General features: G+C 40.3%; 1 protein-coding gene across 1 annotated transcript in view; it reads left to right on the forward strand.

The window, feature by feature from the left end:
* ADAMTS18 (ADAM metallopeptidase with thrombospondin type 1 motif 18) overlaps nucleotides 1-17,822 on the forward strand; it is a 175,278-nt gene that overhangs the window by 140,071 nt on the left and 17,385 nt on the right. Inside the window, exon 15 of the mRNA XM_027773447.1 lies at nucleotides 15,452-15,593. Within this exon, the coding sequence (XP_027629248.1) occupies nucleotides 15,452-15,593 (142 nt within the window). The remainder of the gene's footprint in view (nucleotides 1-15,451; nucleotides 15,594-17,822) is intronic.

A 17,822-nucleotide genomic window follows, 5' to 3' on the forward strand; every position in this document is an offset into this window, starting at 1 on the left:
TTTCCTTCTGTGTGTGTGTGTGTGTGTGTGTGTGTGTGTGTGTCTCTCTCTGGTCAAATTAAAATAAATAAATGAACTAATTAAAAAAAACTAAACCTTTGGATTGTTCACCAAGTGCATATTTTACCTGATACTTAGGAATTATTTGGTGGCTATCCCTATGGCCTAGTAGTTAAAGGGAGCTGGATCCCACATGGCCAATAGCAGTTCATATCCAGGTCCCAGAAACTTTAAAAACATGCTGGCACATATGTGGTGCATATTGGAAGTCCCAACATGTTGGAAAATTGAAGATGGGATTGCAGCATGATCACGCCCCATTGAGAAGTGTTCCCTCCCTTTTATTTCTGTCTCTTTTTCACAAGTACACATGCTCTCTGGAAAATAAAAAAAATAAAAAAAAAAAAGATATTTTTGAGAAATGGAAGGATGACCTCAATTGGTGATTGAGTTTGCTCATACTGATCGGGTTCATCCACCTATCTCTTTGTAAATACAAACAGCTCTTTGAACAACATTAAGATGTAAGGAGAAATACTGAGTATATCTAAATAAAATCATAAAAGCCCAAAGGCTTTCCAGGTTCAACTGGATATGTATAATATGTTTTCTCAGTTTTTTTACTACTATATAAATAGAATAAGAACTAGTAATAGAAAATTGTGGTTTCATCATGGTGAAATAAGGTCACATTTGCTTGGCTATTTTTTTTCTCCCAAAGTCTTACTATATGTGCTTATTCTACCTGTAACTTGAATGACAGCTTAAATGAACATCTTAGGAATGTGGCCTGTCTGAAAACAGCCTAGATGGAAACTAACATGATTAATTGGACATGCCTTGCTTGTATTTTTAAAGGAGTTATGGTTTCATTCAAAAGTTGCAAATATGCTTGAAGCTAAAAAAAAAGAAAGAAAAAAACCCGAAAACTTGGTCCAGTAACTTAGTAGATATCTATTTTATCTTTTAATGGGTTTGGGTTAATGCCTTCAGTATCGAAATTACACTTTATCTTTCTCAGGAAAATGTCATCAAATAGTTGGTTAGATCTTATCACACGTTCTTAACCTCTTCAAAATTGATGGGACACAATTACTTTTAAAATTGTAAATGACAATAAGTAATAAATTATATTTTTTCCAGAACTATATTTAGCCAAATGATCTATTGCTATATTTTTTGAAGAAAGTTAAAAAACATTCTTACATCTTTCCATACAGCCACTATGAATTGAACCAAAATGAATACTTTTGGAGCCAAAAATATGTTCACTCCAATATAAAAATGTTGAGCATGCTGGACAATCCTGTGGAATGCTGAAATCACAGTGTGGGAACCTACTAAAATGAAAAAAAAAATGTTGTTTCCTCCACAGAGAGTATGAACAAAAGCACTTTCTCTTGTGGCCACTTAAAATTACTGCATGTTTACTTGGGTTCTCATTATAATGTAAAATTTAGCAGAGAGGGCATTTCCAAGAAACATTATCTGTGAAGATAATGTCCCTCTTTTTTCTCATTCTTATGTATTGCATCACATTTGCCCAACATCTTAGCTAATTCCTGTCTTCAGCCCCCTTGATGTGTGTTGATTTGGCTAACTATCATCAGAGCAATAATTTCTTTTTCTGTTCACTTTCTCTTGATGTCTGATTTTAAAAATATATAAAAAGAACTAAACAAACAAAAACACAACTAAACATCCTTCAGGTGTTCATTCTATGCCCAGCTTTGGCCTAGATATGCAGGTACACAAATGGGTAAGACAAAAATCTTGTCAACAAACTTTGTAAATCTCGGATCTTTAAAAAATATAAGAAGATCAGCCCCCATGGCACAGTGGTAATACAGTGCTCAAAAGAAGCTAGATCCCACCTAGTAACTGTGGTTCAAATCCCTGGCCTGGTCAGCCTGAAACACCCTGGGCTCAAGATCTGATGAGCTGGAGAATGGGAGGAAGGCACTACTCTGTTTCTCTCTGTGTCTCTGTCTCTCACGTCAGTGCACACACACACTCCATCATGAATAAAGAAAAAAGGATATAAGGAACAAGTTTTGGTACATGGATCCCATTAATTTTGGAAGCAACATTAGTTAGACAAGGAACATCTGTATAAAGAGTTGATAATAAGGTTTGCTCTGTTGAACATGTGACTTTAGATGAATTACTTAAATGATGTGAGTCCCAACTCTTCCTCCTTTGGGAGATGATTTCCCCACACTGAATTAATATTTTCTATTATATCCTGTAGCTCTTTCCTGAAGCACTGTTATAGCACCTAAAACCCGGATTATCAGAGGATAACCTATTTATCTTTGTAACTGCCCAACTGACAGTATTTAAGATATCCTAGAACACATACAAAATTTTGTGTCAAATGAATGACATGCAATGATAAAATATGTTCATTTAAATAGTGCAATCCTATTTCAAATTGAAAAATCTTTCATGGATGAAAAAAATAAATCAAAGGAGAGCTTCTTGCACCAAAATTGGGAGCATAGAGATTCGAGGTTAGAGGCTAACCACTCCTTATTCCACTTTGCCCTGACCTCCTCTGGAGATCCTTTGGCTTCTGCAGTACCTATTCTAAAACTCTCTATATGTCTGTCTGTTAAGACTTAGAACCATTAACTTAAAGTTAAACACAGTCAGTAGTGTTTAAAATAATGAAATTTGGTCTTCTAAAATGCACTTAAAGAATCACTATGTTTCTTAAAATGCTTACCTTTTCAAAGTGAATAATTCGCACATAGGAAGTTACTGACTGGTTAGTGTACAGTAGACCTATCTCAGTCTGGAGACTAGCAGTTTGCCCTCCCAGGGTGGAAAGTTTACCAGATCTTTTTACTTCTTTCTGGGTGTTTCATGAACAAAGCAGGGTAATGCAATCCTGGAAGTAATTGACTTCTGTCAGTCAACCTCAAAAAATAAGTGCATGGCCTAACATCAAATACAAGTGTCTTCCGCTCCTAGTTATCATTATAGATCAGGACTTTGTAGTATGTCTTCACGGGAACTCAAAGTTTAAATGGAAAACAGATCTTCAATTTTATCACTAAGTCACATGCCAGACCCATTTTAAAATGCAGTTTCTATTACAGACATTCATTTTTCTTGGCACTAAATGATTTCAACATTTGCAACAGGTAGATTTCCATCTATTTATTTAAAATGTTTGCTCAAAGGACCCATACAACTCTCCAGAGAGAAAGAGAAAGCACCTGAAATGGGGTAGGAACATGCCACAGTCCTTTCTTCTCCATTCCTCCGTCCCATCAGGATTTGGAACATGCCAACTCACATACCTGGTATGTTCTTCAAGCCACCAGTGCCAGGATTTGAGCTATAGTGGGCTATGTGGGATCCAGCTCCCTATGCATCATGCTTAACCATGCTCAGCTGGGCCAACCCAGATGTGAGTTTAAGCAGCTGGCCTCACTGGTTTCCTCAATGGCCAAGAGAAAGTCCCAAGGATGACCAAGGATTTGTATGATTGTCTTGGGCATATTTCAGTCCACCAATCAAGTTTTCATCTTGAAACACATGTGTGTGTGTGTATGGAGGAAAGAGGTAATTTTCATGACCATGGGTTATATAGAAATATAACCTAGGGATATGCCTAGGGAGGAACCTAGTCATATTCGTGTACATTATAACACAAAAGAGAAAGACATATTGATTTGGCCACCATACACTCTCCGAGATCACACTAGCTACTGTTATTCTAAAACTAGATAATTCTATATATTTCAACTTATTCCCAACAACTGAAGTCCAACATAAAGACTAAGAAATCTCTCATTGAAATAGAGTGCGTACTAGCCACCTGAAAGCTGTGTAATTTAGCTCAATGGTTTTTTGGTAGTGTTTAGTATGTCATATATTGGTCACTGCATTATATTTATATCATTGGGTTTAGGAACACCAAGAAAACTAAATATTCATTAATTCTGTATCCCCAAATAGCTAAATTGACTGTGTGGGGGAGGTTATAAGAAGTTAATTTTTTTTTTTTTTTTGGAGAGGTTTTTGTTATAGGGTGCGTGCACTTGCCAGATAGACAGACAGAGACATAGAGACAGAAAGCGAGAAATCACCCCCCGGGGGGATGGTCACGCCACAATTCCTTCTCTTCCATTCTCCTCTCGGGATCTTGGGCACGCACGCACACACGCCCAGCGTGAGTTTTAAGCCACCGGGTCCGGGACGCGAACCGCGGTCGACTACGTGGGAGTCCAACGACATAGCCATTACGCTAACTGCTGGTTCCCAAGAAGTTAAATTTTGACATGATAAAGAAATGTGCAAACAGAATCAGAGTTGATATTTACTCATTGCTTTGTCGTCTGAAAAATATATATATATATACATACATACATATATATATATATATGCATGCTTTTCGAATATGGCTGGAAAATTAGTATTTTTTTCTATTTTGATATTTAGATGTAGGGATTTTAAGGTCACTGCTTTTGTTCTTTGTTTAAGCACTACAGAAAATGTCTATTTAATATACAATTATTGGGGACCAGCAGTTAGTGTAATGGCTATGTTGCTGAACTCCCATGTAGCCGACCGCAGTTTGAGTCCTGGACCCGGTGGCTTAAACTCACGCCGGGCACGTGCACGCACACACGCCCAGCGTGAGTTTTAAGCCACCGGGTCCGGGACGCGAACCGCGGTCGACTACGTGGGAGTCCAACGACATAGCCATTACGCTAACTGCTGGTTCCCAAGAAGTTAAATTTTGACATGATAAAGAAATGTGCAAACAGAATCAGAGTTGATATTTACTCATTGCTTTGTCGTCTGAAAAATATATATATATATACATACATACATATATATATATATGCATGCTTTTCAAATAATGCTGGAAAATTAGTATTTTTTTCTATTTTGATATTTAGATGTAGGGATTTTAAGGTCACTGCTTTTGTTCTTTGTTTAAGCACTACAGAAAATGTCTATTTAATATACAATTATTGGGGACCAGCAGTTAGTGTAATGGCTATGTTGCTGAACTCCCATGTAGCCGACCGCAGTTTGAGTCCTGGACCCGGTGGCTTAAACTCACGCCGGGCACGTGTGTGTGCGTGCCCTAGATCCCAAGAGGAGAGTGGAGGAGAAGGGATTGTGGTGTGGCCATCCCCACTGGGGGGTGATTTCTCGCTTTCTATCTCTCTGTCTTTCTGGTGAGCGCACACACCCTATAGCAAAAACCTCTCAAATAATATATATATATATATATATAAAATATACAATTATCGGAGGCTTTGGCAGTAAGGATTGAAACACACACACAGTATTTCATGATTAGCTAAGGTGTCCACTTAAGAAATAGATATTTTTTAGGAGCGACAATAAAAGAGGTTTATTGCTAGCTCATGTCTTCTTTCTCATTCCTCTTCTCCCTCTTACCTTTCAGTCAGTCATTCAGTCTCTCTCTCTCTCTCTCTCTCTCTCTCTCTCTCACACACACACACACACACACACACACACCAATGAATGAATTTCATTCTCTATCAAACTGTCATACAGTTGGAGTGGCGGCAAGGAAATTCATCATGAGTGTTTCATTAGAAAGTAACTTCATCCCTGTCTGATAAAGGGCGATTCAGGATGACATGATAACCCAAGTTGCTATTCTATGAGTGAAATATGATCACCCGTGTTTTTACAGCACTGTAAGCCTTTAAAAAATAAAAAGCTCTTCATTATGTTAGGGATTTTTTTCCCCTTTATGTTAAGCAGCAGAAAGGGGTGTTTAACTCTTTGGAAGACCATTCCTACTTAATAGTATACTGAGAGGGAGTTCTGAAGCTAAAACATGCAGCAGCCTTTGTAATGACAGTAAGTGAGAAGCAGGTTAACCACAGGCTAGTTCCAAGGCAGGAAACAACATCTAAAGAAAATTACTATAATAAACAACTTCCTCCACTCTTTGGCAAAAGGAGATGATGGGTTGGCAGGGGACCAGGTGGACAGGCAACATCGATCAATGAGAGGACAGTATGTGCACACCATTGATGAAGTATTGCCTTCTCATCTAGCTCCTGCCTTGGGACCTGGCCAGATGAATTCTCCCCTAGGCGAGAGGGCTGACATGACTGAAGATGTGCCTCATGATAAAATCAGTGTCAGAGGACGGAGATTAGCCAAGTAGCGTGGACTGAGTGAAGACACAAAACTCAAAAGAGGCAGCGAAGTAATGGGGAATTAATTCAGAACAGACAGTTCCTAGCCCAGACTCCAGAGGACGACCCAGCGGTCCCTTTGCGACAGCACACCATTTGTCTAGAGATTGCTGTTTGCTATGTGAAGAGGGAGCCTCTGGCTAATTCATGGCAAATACTTTTGTGACGGGTTGGAGAATGCGATTTATTTCTCTTCACTAAACTCTGAGGAATGTTGACGACTTGAATTAGAGCTGTGGTCGTGGTTCGGTGTGTCAGCCCACACCTTTGAAGCTGCCTAACAGATGCATTTCCAAGTCCCTGATCTGGGTCTTTGTGTTACTGTCTCTTGTCAAATCCAGCTCACTCACACGTAATAGCAATGATGAGACCTGCTCAGATTCTGCAGACTTGGGAAAAAATCAAAGAGCAAAGAAAACTGGCTGAATCTGGGTTCCCCAAATCACATGAACTTAGCAAAACATGAATATGTGCTACAAAACTATTCCTTCTATAAGATGTGTAACGTATGGTGTAATTCAAGATTTATCAAGGGAGAACCAGTCAATAAAGAATATTGCATTTCAATTGTTAAGATGATAAACAATGTGAATTCAGGAGATTAAGAATCAAGTATACTTAAATCAGATATTAGCATGTTTAAAGCATAAAATTTCAAGCCCAGCCGGAGCAGTGAACCCTGTGGTGCTTGGCAGGTTGGAACCATGTGGGATGCCTTGATTCCATTTTGGGCTCACCCACCTCAAAGCTGGGTGCTGTGCTGTGCAGCTGTAATACCAGTACCTCGGGGAGGCCGAGGTAGGAGATAGTAAGCTTGCGCCTGGCCTGGGCCGTGTAATAAGACTCTGTCTAAACAGGAGCCAGGCATGTGATGCACACCAGTGGTCCCCACTGGGAAACAAGAGGAGAAGGATTATGGCAAAACCCTGTCTGAAAGCAAGAAGGGGGTGGACCAGCAGATGGTGTAATGGTTATGTTGCTGGACTTCCATAAGGCCTATTACAGTTGGAGTCCTGGACCCGGTGGTTTGAAACATGCTAAGTGCATGTGCATGTATGCCCAAAATCCTGAGAAGAGAATGGAAAAGAGATTGTGGCATGGCCATTCCCCATAGAGGATGATTTCTCACTTTCTGTCTCTCTGGTGAGTGCACCCTACAGTAAAAATCTCCAAGAAAGAAAGAGAGGGAGAAAGAAAGACCACAGGTTTGAACACAGCGTTGCATAGTATCTGTTACAGCATGCTGGTGAATCCTAATAACAAAATCTTTCCAACAGTTAATATGGTGTGTTTTGTTTGTTTTAATTTTCTATTAGAATCTGGACTTGCATTTCAGAAAGAGCCTTGTGAGTGGAGACACCAGGTTTTGCAGTTGGACAACTCAAGAGACTTGCACACCAGCGCTGCCACTTACTAGGCGGCCATGGCTGCTGGTTTTTTCATCTACACTGTTAGAATATTAACAGTGCCCTCCTCATCACGCTGTTATCCATGTACATGATATAATGATGTAGGGTGCTTTGGCACAGTGCTTAGTAGGTATTGCCATGATGATTTTTAAAGTAATCAAATACATTACTGGGGACAACAAACAAGTTTCCTAGAAAACATTAACTAAAAAAAAAAAAAAAGCCCTTGAAAAACCTATCCATAATTTGTTGATTGCCATGGGAAAGGTAAGACAACATCTTTGAAAAGCAGAAGAAACAAGAGGTCTTAAACAAGGAAACAAATACGAAACTAGCTTAAGGAATTTATAGTTTTAACCTTAAAAATTGAAAGGGGCAGCACAAAGAAAGCAAGCTGTCTACCCAGGATGAGCTCAACGTGTCCTTTGTTTTCACTTTGCATCCCCTCTCCCTCAGAGGGGAGTTGGTAGATTCCAGCCCTGTCTGTGGTTTTCCAACTTAAGAAGCTGTAAATTTTATAACCCTGCACCCTGCGGTCAAAGCTGCTGAGTGTTGTGTCTGAAGTCAGGTGCTTTGTATGTTAAAGGTAGACATTAAACAGTTCTACTGAAGACCTGGAAGCATTTAAGGAGGTTGCTTGCCAGCTGTAAATTAGAGACCCAGTGCCAGTTGGCTGGAAAATTCGCTGGACTAAGTCCAGAAAAGTAGACTGAATCACTGGCGGTCTTTCCAAAGTTGTGCACTTAACAGCTTGGCTACACAATCTGCCCTACAGAAGGGGGCGGTTCAGAAATGGATGATTGTGATGTTGTGCCTTCGTGGGAGGGAGGCAGTGCTGCTGTGACCTGGCGGATGTTTGTGCTCTCCACTAGTGCCGACAAAAGCAATTGACTGCTCTCGACAAGGTCACTGGAGATGTTTTAAAATCGATGTGAGTGATGGGAGCTGTCTTTTCCAGCTCATGCGCTGTTGTAGATGTGTCCCTTAGCAAGCACAGAGGCAGTTCCAGTCTTGGTGATGTGATTATATGCACGTCTCTCCAAGGTCCTCTTGCTTCCCAGCTTCAGTGGGAGAGGCCGTCTGTGGTTAGGACGATGGTGATGGTCACACAGGTGAACTTGGGTTTTAACAAGGCCAGCAGATTTTAGGCTTTGGTCTCCCTCCATGAAGAGAGGGAGAGCTCATTGTTTGAAAAATTTTATATTGTGTCTTAAAACTGACCTAGATGGGGAACCAGCAGTTAGCGTAATGGCTATGTTGCTGGACTCCCACGTAGTCGACCGCGGTTCGTGTCCCGCACCCGGTGGCTTAAAACTCACGCCGGGTGCGTGTGCGTGTGTGCCCAAGATCCCGAGAGGAGAATGGAGGAGAAGGGATTGCGGCGTGACCATCCCCCCTGGGGGGGTGATTTCTCGCTTTCTGTCTCTATGTCTCTCTCTGTCTGTCTGGCGAGCGCACGCGCCCTACAGTGAAAATCTCTAAAAAAAAAAAAAAACTGACCTAGATGTAGGACCAGCAGTTGGCATGATGGCTATGTCGCTGGACTCTCACGTAGTCAACCATGGTTTCAGTCTAGGACCTGGTGGCTTAAACTCATGCCAAGCATGCCCAAGATCTTGAGAGGAGAATGGAGGAGAATTAATTTTGCCGTGGTCATACCCCCTGGGGGGTGATTTCTTGTTTTCTGTCTTTCTGTTTCTTTCTGTCTTTCTGGCAAGCGCACACGCCCTATAGCAAAAATCTCTCAAAAAACAAATAAACAATAAAAAACTGATCTAGGTGAGAAAACCTGGACCTTAAGTTGGGCAGGGCTGGATTCATGAGCAAATGACCCGCAAAGTCCCAGAGGACATGTGTTCACCAGGGTCCTATGTTTGGTTTAATGCTCTGCTGTTTACTGTCTTAAAATTTTTAATTTTTTCAACAAAGGGCCTTAATTTTTTTTTCTTTTTGACTTTTGCTGTAGGGTGAATGCATTCACCAGAGAGTCAGAGAGAGGGAAGGAATGTGAGAAATCATCCCCTGGGGAAGGGGAGATGGCCACAGCGCAATTCCTTCTCCATTCTTCTCTTGGGATTTTGGGCATGCACACACACACACACACACACACACACACACATTCAGCAGGTTATTCAAACTGCCTAGTCCGGGACTCAAACGATGGAGTTCGCCATGTTGGATCCAGTGCCTTAACCACCACACCATCTCCTGGCCCAAGGGACCTTAAATTTTCATTTTGCACTGAGTCCCACCAATTACGCAGCCCTTCCTGAAGACAGAATTAATTTCTCTAACAAAATTCAGCCTTTTTGAGAATGGGGGTGAAGGAGACAGGCCCACTGAGATTCTATTAGCCTAGCAGATAGTTTCAAAGGATTAATTATTCACAGGCATCAAGCAATACAAGATAATTGCTGTGTGTTCTGTCCTTAGTCACTGTTCTCCATGATACAAGACAGAGGGCAGAGAATATCTTAATTCTCATTGAAAAACCAACACACATTCATCTTTTGTGTATTTGGTCCTGGTGTCTATTTGTTTAAGTTCTTCTTTGAAGGGCCTTTATGAGCTGATGTTAAAATAAATTCTGAAGTCAGCTTTCTGCTGGTTTCTACAAATATTGTCTATCAGTCTCTGTGATTACACATACAAACCTATGTCTGAATTTATACTACAAGGACATTAAGGTTAAACCTTGAGTCATTTGATTTTTGTAAAGTTGAGAGGCTTGTATTCATGTATACATTCATTGAATGCATTAATATGTTCAACAAATAAAATATAAACAAATGCTCCAAATGTCACTGGCTATAAAGCTGTAATAGCAAACATGCATAAACAGCTACTGCACATTTTATGACTTAGTCATTTAAAGTTGTATATTTCTATGAACATTACAGCAAAGTATGGAAGGTGTGAGTTTTTTTTTTCCTTCCCTTGGCCAGATTTGTACATTTATTTCCTTGGTGATATGAAATGAATTAGTTCCCTTATTGCTATTAAATATCCTGTTCAGTGCCATACTTATTGGGTATTAAGAATTTTATTTTTCTGAAAATCGTTTCTCATCTTCATTTCATTTTGGGAGAAGGAAAAGTGGGTAACACAATGTAAGTTTGTTCCCTGAGGAAAAAAATAAGGATCCTCAATTAAAAAAAAAAATAATGAGTTCCTTTTCATGGCTTCTTGGCCAATATTGGCACAAAGATGCGTTATTAATAAATGGTAGTTAGAGAGTGTCTGTAAGTGGTCGTGTGGTTTTCCCCCTTGGTTTCCCAAAAGCACCTGAGTTTCTTTTGCGGGTTCTATGGCACTTGGTCTTTAACCTGTTAAGGTGCTCTCACTGTGTTGTTGCGTGCAGGCCTGTCTCATCTCCGTGGGAGGGCATCACTTCTCCTCCTCCCTCTCTGCTTTGCTCAGTGCTTGGCCATGGAATTCAGAAGAGAGATGATAGTGGCTTGGATCGGGATGGTGGTAATAACAGTCGAGGTGCTAAGATGTGGGCTACGTTGAAAGTAAAGATAACACCATTTTCTAATTAATTAAATATGGTGTGTGAGAAAGAATGAGGAGTCCAGGGCGGTTCTAAGTTTTTACTTGGCCTGCGCATCTAATTAGAAAGATGGGTTGCCATTTTATAAGATGGGAAAGATGGAGAAAGAAGCAGCCTGTCAGGTGATGGAGGAGAAAATGATGGAGGAGAAAATGACAAGTTTGGTGTTGGATGTTGATAGACCATTTTTGTTTTACTAATTTGCTAGAAGGTATGAGTGCTCACTGGAGAGAGAAAGAGAGAAACTGAGAAAGCATTCCCCATGGTATGGCCACTCTATAATCCCTTCTCCTCCATTTCTTCTTTTGAGATTTTTGGCATAGGACATGTACCCAGCATGTTTTTCAAGCTGTTGGGTCTCAGACTCAAACTGTACAGTCAACCATGTGGGATCAGCTGTCTCCACCACCACACTGCTGGCTTGCCCTGATACCCTTTTAAACATTCAAGTATATATGCTGAGTAGTTGCATTTGTGAATATAGAGGTCAAAGGCTGGGTTTCATTTACTGTTCTGCATCCAATATGGTAGCCATTCACCACAGATGACTATTTTTTTATAGAATCATTTATTCAATTTCATTTATCATTATTATCTTTTTAATTTGACTCGAGAGATAGAAAGAGGTAAAGTGAGAAAGCAAGCCACCAGGTCCAGACTCAAACCATGGTTGACCATGTGGGAGTCCAGTGCTCTAACCACCGTACCACCTGCCAGCCCCATGACTATTTAAGTGTAAATTAAATGAAAAGTTTTATTCTCCAAACACATTAGCACATTTCAAATGCTCAGTAGCCACATGTGGCTTGTGGCTACCATATGGAACATGAGAGAATTATGGCAAGTTTTCATCATTGCAGACAGTTCTGTTGGAAAGTTCTCATGTAGAATTGTGAATTTGGAGTGGTAATTATGTAGGCTGTACTTACAATCCCAGGACCTCGTGGTTTTAAGGTGATGGGGTCAAGAGGTCAGATGTCACATTTAATAGATAGAGGATAAGGCAGATTGAGCAAGTAAGAGTAGGAATGAAGGTCAATGAAGTTGAAGTCGGGAAGGAATTAAAAAGGGACTAGACAGTGGAAAAGGTTAGGTGTGACACTCTGCAAGACTGACCCACGTGAGAAGTTTCTGGGTTGGCCTTGTGACCTCCCTGAGTAAGCCAGGCACAAATGGGCCCATGATCTGGGGCTAGCAGAAGCTGGGAGTGGATTGTGGCATCAGGAAATTACAAACAAAAATTCAGGTTCATATTTGAGAAAGTGCTTTAATATAAGGAGAACTTGAGTTTAAATATCAACAATTAAGATAAAGATATGAAGATAATCAAGAGTTACATTAATGATAATATATTAAAGATAGTATAGATAATCAAGGTGATCTTATAGTAAAGATCATCAAGATTATCTTCTGAACATGAACCTGCTCTCACAATTTTATTAGGTCGTTGGAAAAGTCCTGATGCATTTTTGTATAGAAAAACAGAAAAACTATGTCATGACTTTCCCCATGACACAATACTTCTATTATGAATAAAACTCTAAATTTTCTGTATTTACTTCAAAATAGCACATGAAAACATTAACAAGCCCTGTAGAAAGGCCAAATAAGGGAAGCATAAGATTTACTCCTGTTGTGTAAAATTTTGTGTTCAGTGAACACATGACTCCAAAGACTTGGTGTAGCAGCAAAAAAATATTTTTTCAGTTTTTGCCGTAGGGTTCGTGCACTTGTCAGAGACAGAGAGAGGGAAAGTGAGAAATCACCCTTCAGGGGGTATAGCCACACTGCAATCCCTTATCCATTCTCCTCTCAGGATTTGGGGCATGCATGCATACGTGCCCAGCGTGATTTCTCAAGCCACCAGCTCCGGGACTCGAATCACGGTTGGCCATGTAGGAGTCACCTTTACCACCATGTCACTTGCTGGCCCCAGTCACAAAATAGAGAAAGCAAAGATTATAGAGATTCTCAGAATTAAAAATACCTTTAGGACTTTGATTTTCATTGGTGATTAAGATAATGTGCCATTTGTCCATTTTAATGGTACTACGATTTTCTTTTAATTCCATTTTGGATGAGAATAGAGGAGACACAGATACACTGATTGATATTATGTTGTTTCTAGCTGTCACCAAAATTTCTTTTGTTGCACTACCCAGTGATGCCTGCATCATGGAATCTTAAGAGTTAGCCATAATCTTCCTGAAGACATTTAAGCTGATGGCAAAGTAGAAACCATTCTGTAGCATCCTAAATGGTAGCCTGGGAGACTAGAGGTCCTTGAAGAACTGCCACCCACCCAACTTTAATTAAGTTGGAGATAGAGCCAGGGGTTCCTATTTTTAACTGGCAATCAACTATGCCTCTTGGGCATGAATGCCCAGTCTTGGTGGTAAAGAATTTTCCACAAGGCTCATAGGGTGGGAGAAAATCAGCTATTTATATTCATGCTTTGAGCTTGAATAGGAGAAAAGAAAGGAAACACCGAGAAATTAAGAAAAGAGGATATGAAGAAGAGAAGTAATGTATGTCTTCATGGAGCAGAAACAAAGCGATACAAGGAGACTTCAGAAAGGTCAGAGAAGAATGGAATCAGAGCATGAGTTTATTTTGGTGTAAAAATTTCTGAGGCATAATTATTAACTTTTATGTAAAAAAATCCAGGCATAATTATGAACTTTTTGAACACTCTCTCATATAAGGGATTATTAAGGCATATTTTTGTGGGAGATTTTTCTATTCGTGTAAGGTCTTTGCCATAGGGCATGTGCACTCACTAGAGAGTCAGAGAGACAGTGAGAAGAAGAGTGAGAAATCACTCCCCCTCCCCCAGCGGACGGCCATGCTACGTTCCCTTCTTTTCCATTCTACTCCTGGGATTTGGTGCATGCACATACACGTGCCAGGCATGAATTTCAAGTCACTGGGTCCAGGACTGCAGTTCAAGGACCATGTGGGAGGGAACCAGCAGTTAGTGTAATGGCTATGTCGCTGGACTCCCACGTAGTCGACCACGGTTTGTGTCCCGGACCCGGTGGCTTAAAACTCACGCCGGGCACGTGTGCGTGCGTGCCCAAGATCCCAAGAGGAGAATGGAGGAGAAGGGATTGCGGCGTGACCATCCCCCCTGGGGGGTGATTTCTCGCTTTCTGTCTCTATGTCTCTCTCTCTCTGTCTGTCTGGCGAGCGCACGCGCCCTACAATGAAAATCTCTCAAGAAAAATAAAAAAAAAATAAAAAAAAAGGACCATGTGGGAGTCTAGCACCTTAATCACCATGCCACCTACTGGCCCGTGGAGGTTTTCTTTTAAGTCCATTCCCTACCCACTTGTATGATCTTGTACAAGTTCTCTCTCCTCATAGGCAACATTATAGAGTTATTAGAGGAATATTTGGAGATAATGCATATAAAATGCCCAGCAGAGTTCCTGATGCCTGACTGCCCTGTAAACGATTGCTGTTATTTTACTAGTTAGTCCTTATGAGATCAAAATCATTCTGAGCCTTTGCCTCTTTTGAGGTTACATACATTCCAGTCCATATATCACCGATCCTTGAATCTAATCACGTTTCGTTTTTCTCACCTGTTTAATCAGGTCGTCATGTCTTTCTTAGTCACAGCCAACAGACACTCTCTCTCAAGAATTATATTAGAAACCTATGTGGGTTATAAAGTTACTGATAGGTGACTAAGTGGAGTTTGAAGTGGTTTGGGGAGTGCTTCCCCTGTGCTCTCTTGTACTGGCATGTGCGCAAGAGCTTGTAAGTTGTGACATTGGATAGATGAGAACAACACAGATCAGTAGACTCAATTTCTCCTAGACTCTGGGGGGCACCACTGTCTGTGTGTATGTATCATGTTGGATGTCCAGGTTTAAGTTAGGGTTGAGACCCCAAAATAGAATCCTCCTTCATTTTAACACACATATGTACACAAACACATATATGCATATACACACATATACACATGCATACATGCATACGCACATACATATATGTGTTTTTAAAAATTTATTAATGGATATATACCTAGAGTTGAGGACTATGGACTTACAGCAAATGTCAAATGATATCTTGCTCTTCAGTATCTGTCTAAGGTATGGATAATAAGGTATGCATTTTTCAATGTCATGGGAAAACATTAAAGCAACACAAAACATACATAAGAACAATGAAGTGAACCCACTAAATTGTCATATAAATGTCTTTACAATGTTCAATGAAATTTCTGAAATTCCAGGGTCTGACCTATTGAAATCTGATTTTTATCTTACACTGTCCAGATTCTAATGCAAGGCAAAAATCCGGGGATAGCTTGGAAGTACGCACTTCCCAAGGCCATGAATGGAACTCAGCCGCCCACAAAGAGACAACCCTACGCCTGGAGTACAGTGCAGTCAGAGTGCTCCGTCTCCTGCGGTGGAGGTAGTTGATTTCCTGATTCTCTGATCCAAGGCCGTCTCTTCTTAAAACAGGTTTTTTCACTCCAGGTCTCTTTAACATCACATGGTTTAAATAAGCCATCATAGAACTGTCACCGAAGGGAAGCAGCACTGTAAAAAGCAGATATTACTGTGCTACGTGCAGACGTTCTTAGGGAGAAAGGAACCAGTTTTCACAAAACTCAAATCAACTGCAGCCAGGGTTTAAAAGCTTCATATCTGTAATTTAAGAGAAAATATATGAACACTTATTTATAAATATAAGCAAACACACGTTTATGCTGAATTTTCAGCTTATAGTTTAATTTCTTCAATCTTGACTTCTCTGTTATAAACCTCCCATTGGGACTTTTAGAAACTAGAGTCAAGACGAGTGAGAACACACACGAGGCAAACTTAGCACGATGACATCTGAAACATGAATATCCTTGGGGTAGGTCAGCAAAGTCTCTCTCTGTAGTGTCTCTATGTCTCTCTCTCTCTGTCTGTCTGGCGAGCGCACGCGCCCTACAATGAAAATCTCTCAAGAAAAATAAAAAAAAAATAAAAAAAAAGGACCATGTGGGAGTCTAGCACCTTAATCACCATGCCACCTACTGGCCCGTGGAGGTTTTCTTTTAAGTCCATTCCCTACCCACTTGTATGATCTTGTACAAGTTCTCTCTCCTCATAGGCAACATTATAGAGTTATTAGAGGAATATTTGGAGATAATGCATATAAAATGCCCAGCAGAGTTCCTGATGCCTGACTGCCCTGTAAACGATTGCTGTTATTTTACTAGTTAGTCCTTATGAGATCAAAATCATTCTGAGCCTTTGCCTCTTTTGAGGTTACATACATTCCAGTCCATATATCACCGATCCTTGAATCTAATCACGTTTCGTTTTTCTCACCTGTTTAATCAGGTCGTCATGTCTTTCTTAGTCACAGCCAACAGACACTCTCTCTCAAGAATTATATTAGAAACCTATGTGGGTTATAAAGTTACTGATAGGTGACTAAGTGGAGTTTGAAGTGGTTTGGGGAGTGCTTCCCCTGTGCTCTCTTGTACTGGCATGTGCGCAAGAGCTTGTAAGTTGTGACATTGGATAGATGAGAACAACACAGATCAGTAGACTCAATTTCTCCTAGACTCTGGGGGGCACCACTGTCTGTGTGTATGTATCATGTTGGATGTCCAGGTTTAAGTTAGGGTTGAGACCCCAAAATAGAATCCTCCTTCATTTTAACACACATATGTACACAAACACATATATGCATATACACACATATACACATGCATACATGCATACGCACATACATATATGTGTTTTTAAAAATTTATTAATGGATATATACCTAGAGTTGAGGACTATGGACTTACAGCAAATGTCAAATGATATCTTGCTCTTCAGTATCTGTCTAAGGTATGGATAATAAGGTATGCATTTTTCAATGTCATGGGAAAACATTAAAGCAACACAAAACATACATAAGAACAATGAAGTGAACCCACTAAATTGTCATATAAATGTCTTTACAATGTTCAATGAAATTTCTGAAATTCCAGGGTCTGACCTATTGAAATCTGATTTTTATCTTACACTGTCCAGATTCTAATGCAAGGCAAAAATCCGGGGATAGCTTGGAAGTACGCACTTCCCAAGGCCATGAATGGAACTCAGCCGCCCACAAAGAGACAACCCTACGCCTGGAGTACAGTGCAGTCAGAGTGCTCCGTCTCCTGCGGTGGAGGTAGTTGATTTCCTGATTCTCTGATCCAAGGCCGTCTCTTCTTAAAACAGGTTTTTTCACTCCAGGTCTCTTTAACATCACATGGTTTAAATAAGCCATCATAGAACTGTCACCGAAGGGAAGCAGCACTGTAAAAAGCAGATATTACTGTGCTACGTGCAGACGTTCTTAGGGAGAAAGGAACCAGTTTTCACAAAACTCAAATCAACTGCAGCCAGGGTTTAAAAGCTTCATATCTGTAATTTAAGAGAAAATATATGAACACTTATTTATAAATATAAGCAAACACACGTTTATGCTGAATTTTCAGCTTATAGTTTAATTTCTTCAATCTTGACTTCTCTGTTATAAACCTCCCATTGGGACTTTTAGAAACTAGAGTCAAGACGAGTGAGAACACACACGAGGCAAACTTAGCACGATGACATCTGAAACATGAATATCCTTGGGGTAGGTCAGCAAAGTCTCTCTCTGTAG

Source organism: Tupaia chinensis, unplaced genomic scaffold, assembly GCF_000334495.1.
Source record: "Tupaia chinensis unplaced genomic scaffold, TupChi_1.0 Scaffold000355_1, whole genome shotgun sequence".
Taxonomy (NCBI): domain Eukaryota; kingdom Metazoa; phylum Chordata; class Mammalia; order Scandentia; family Tupaiidae; genus Tupaia; species Tupaia belangeri.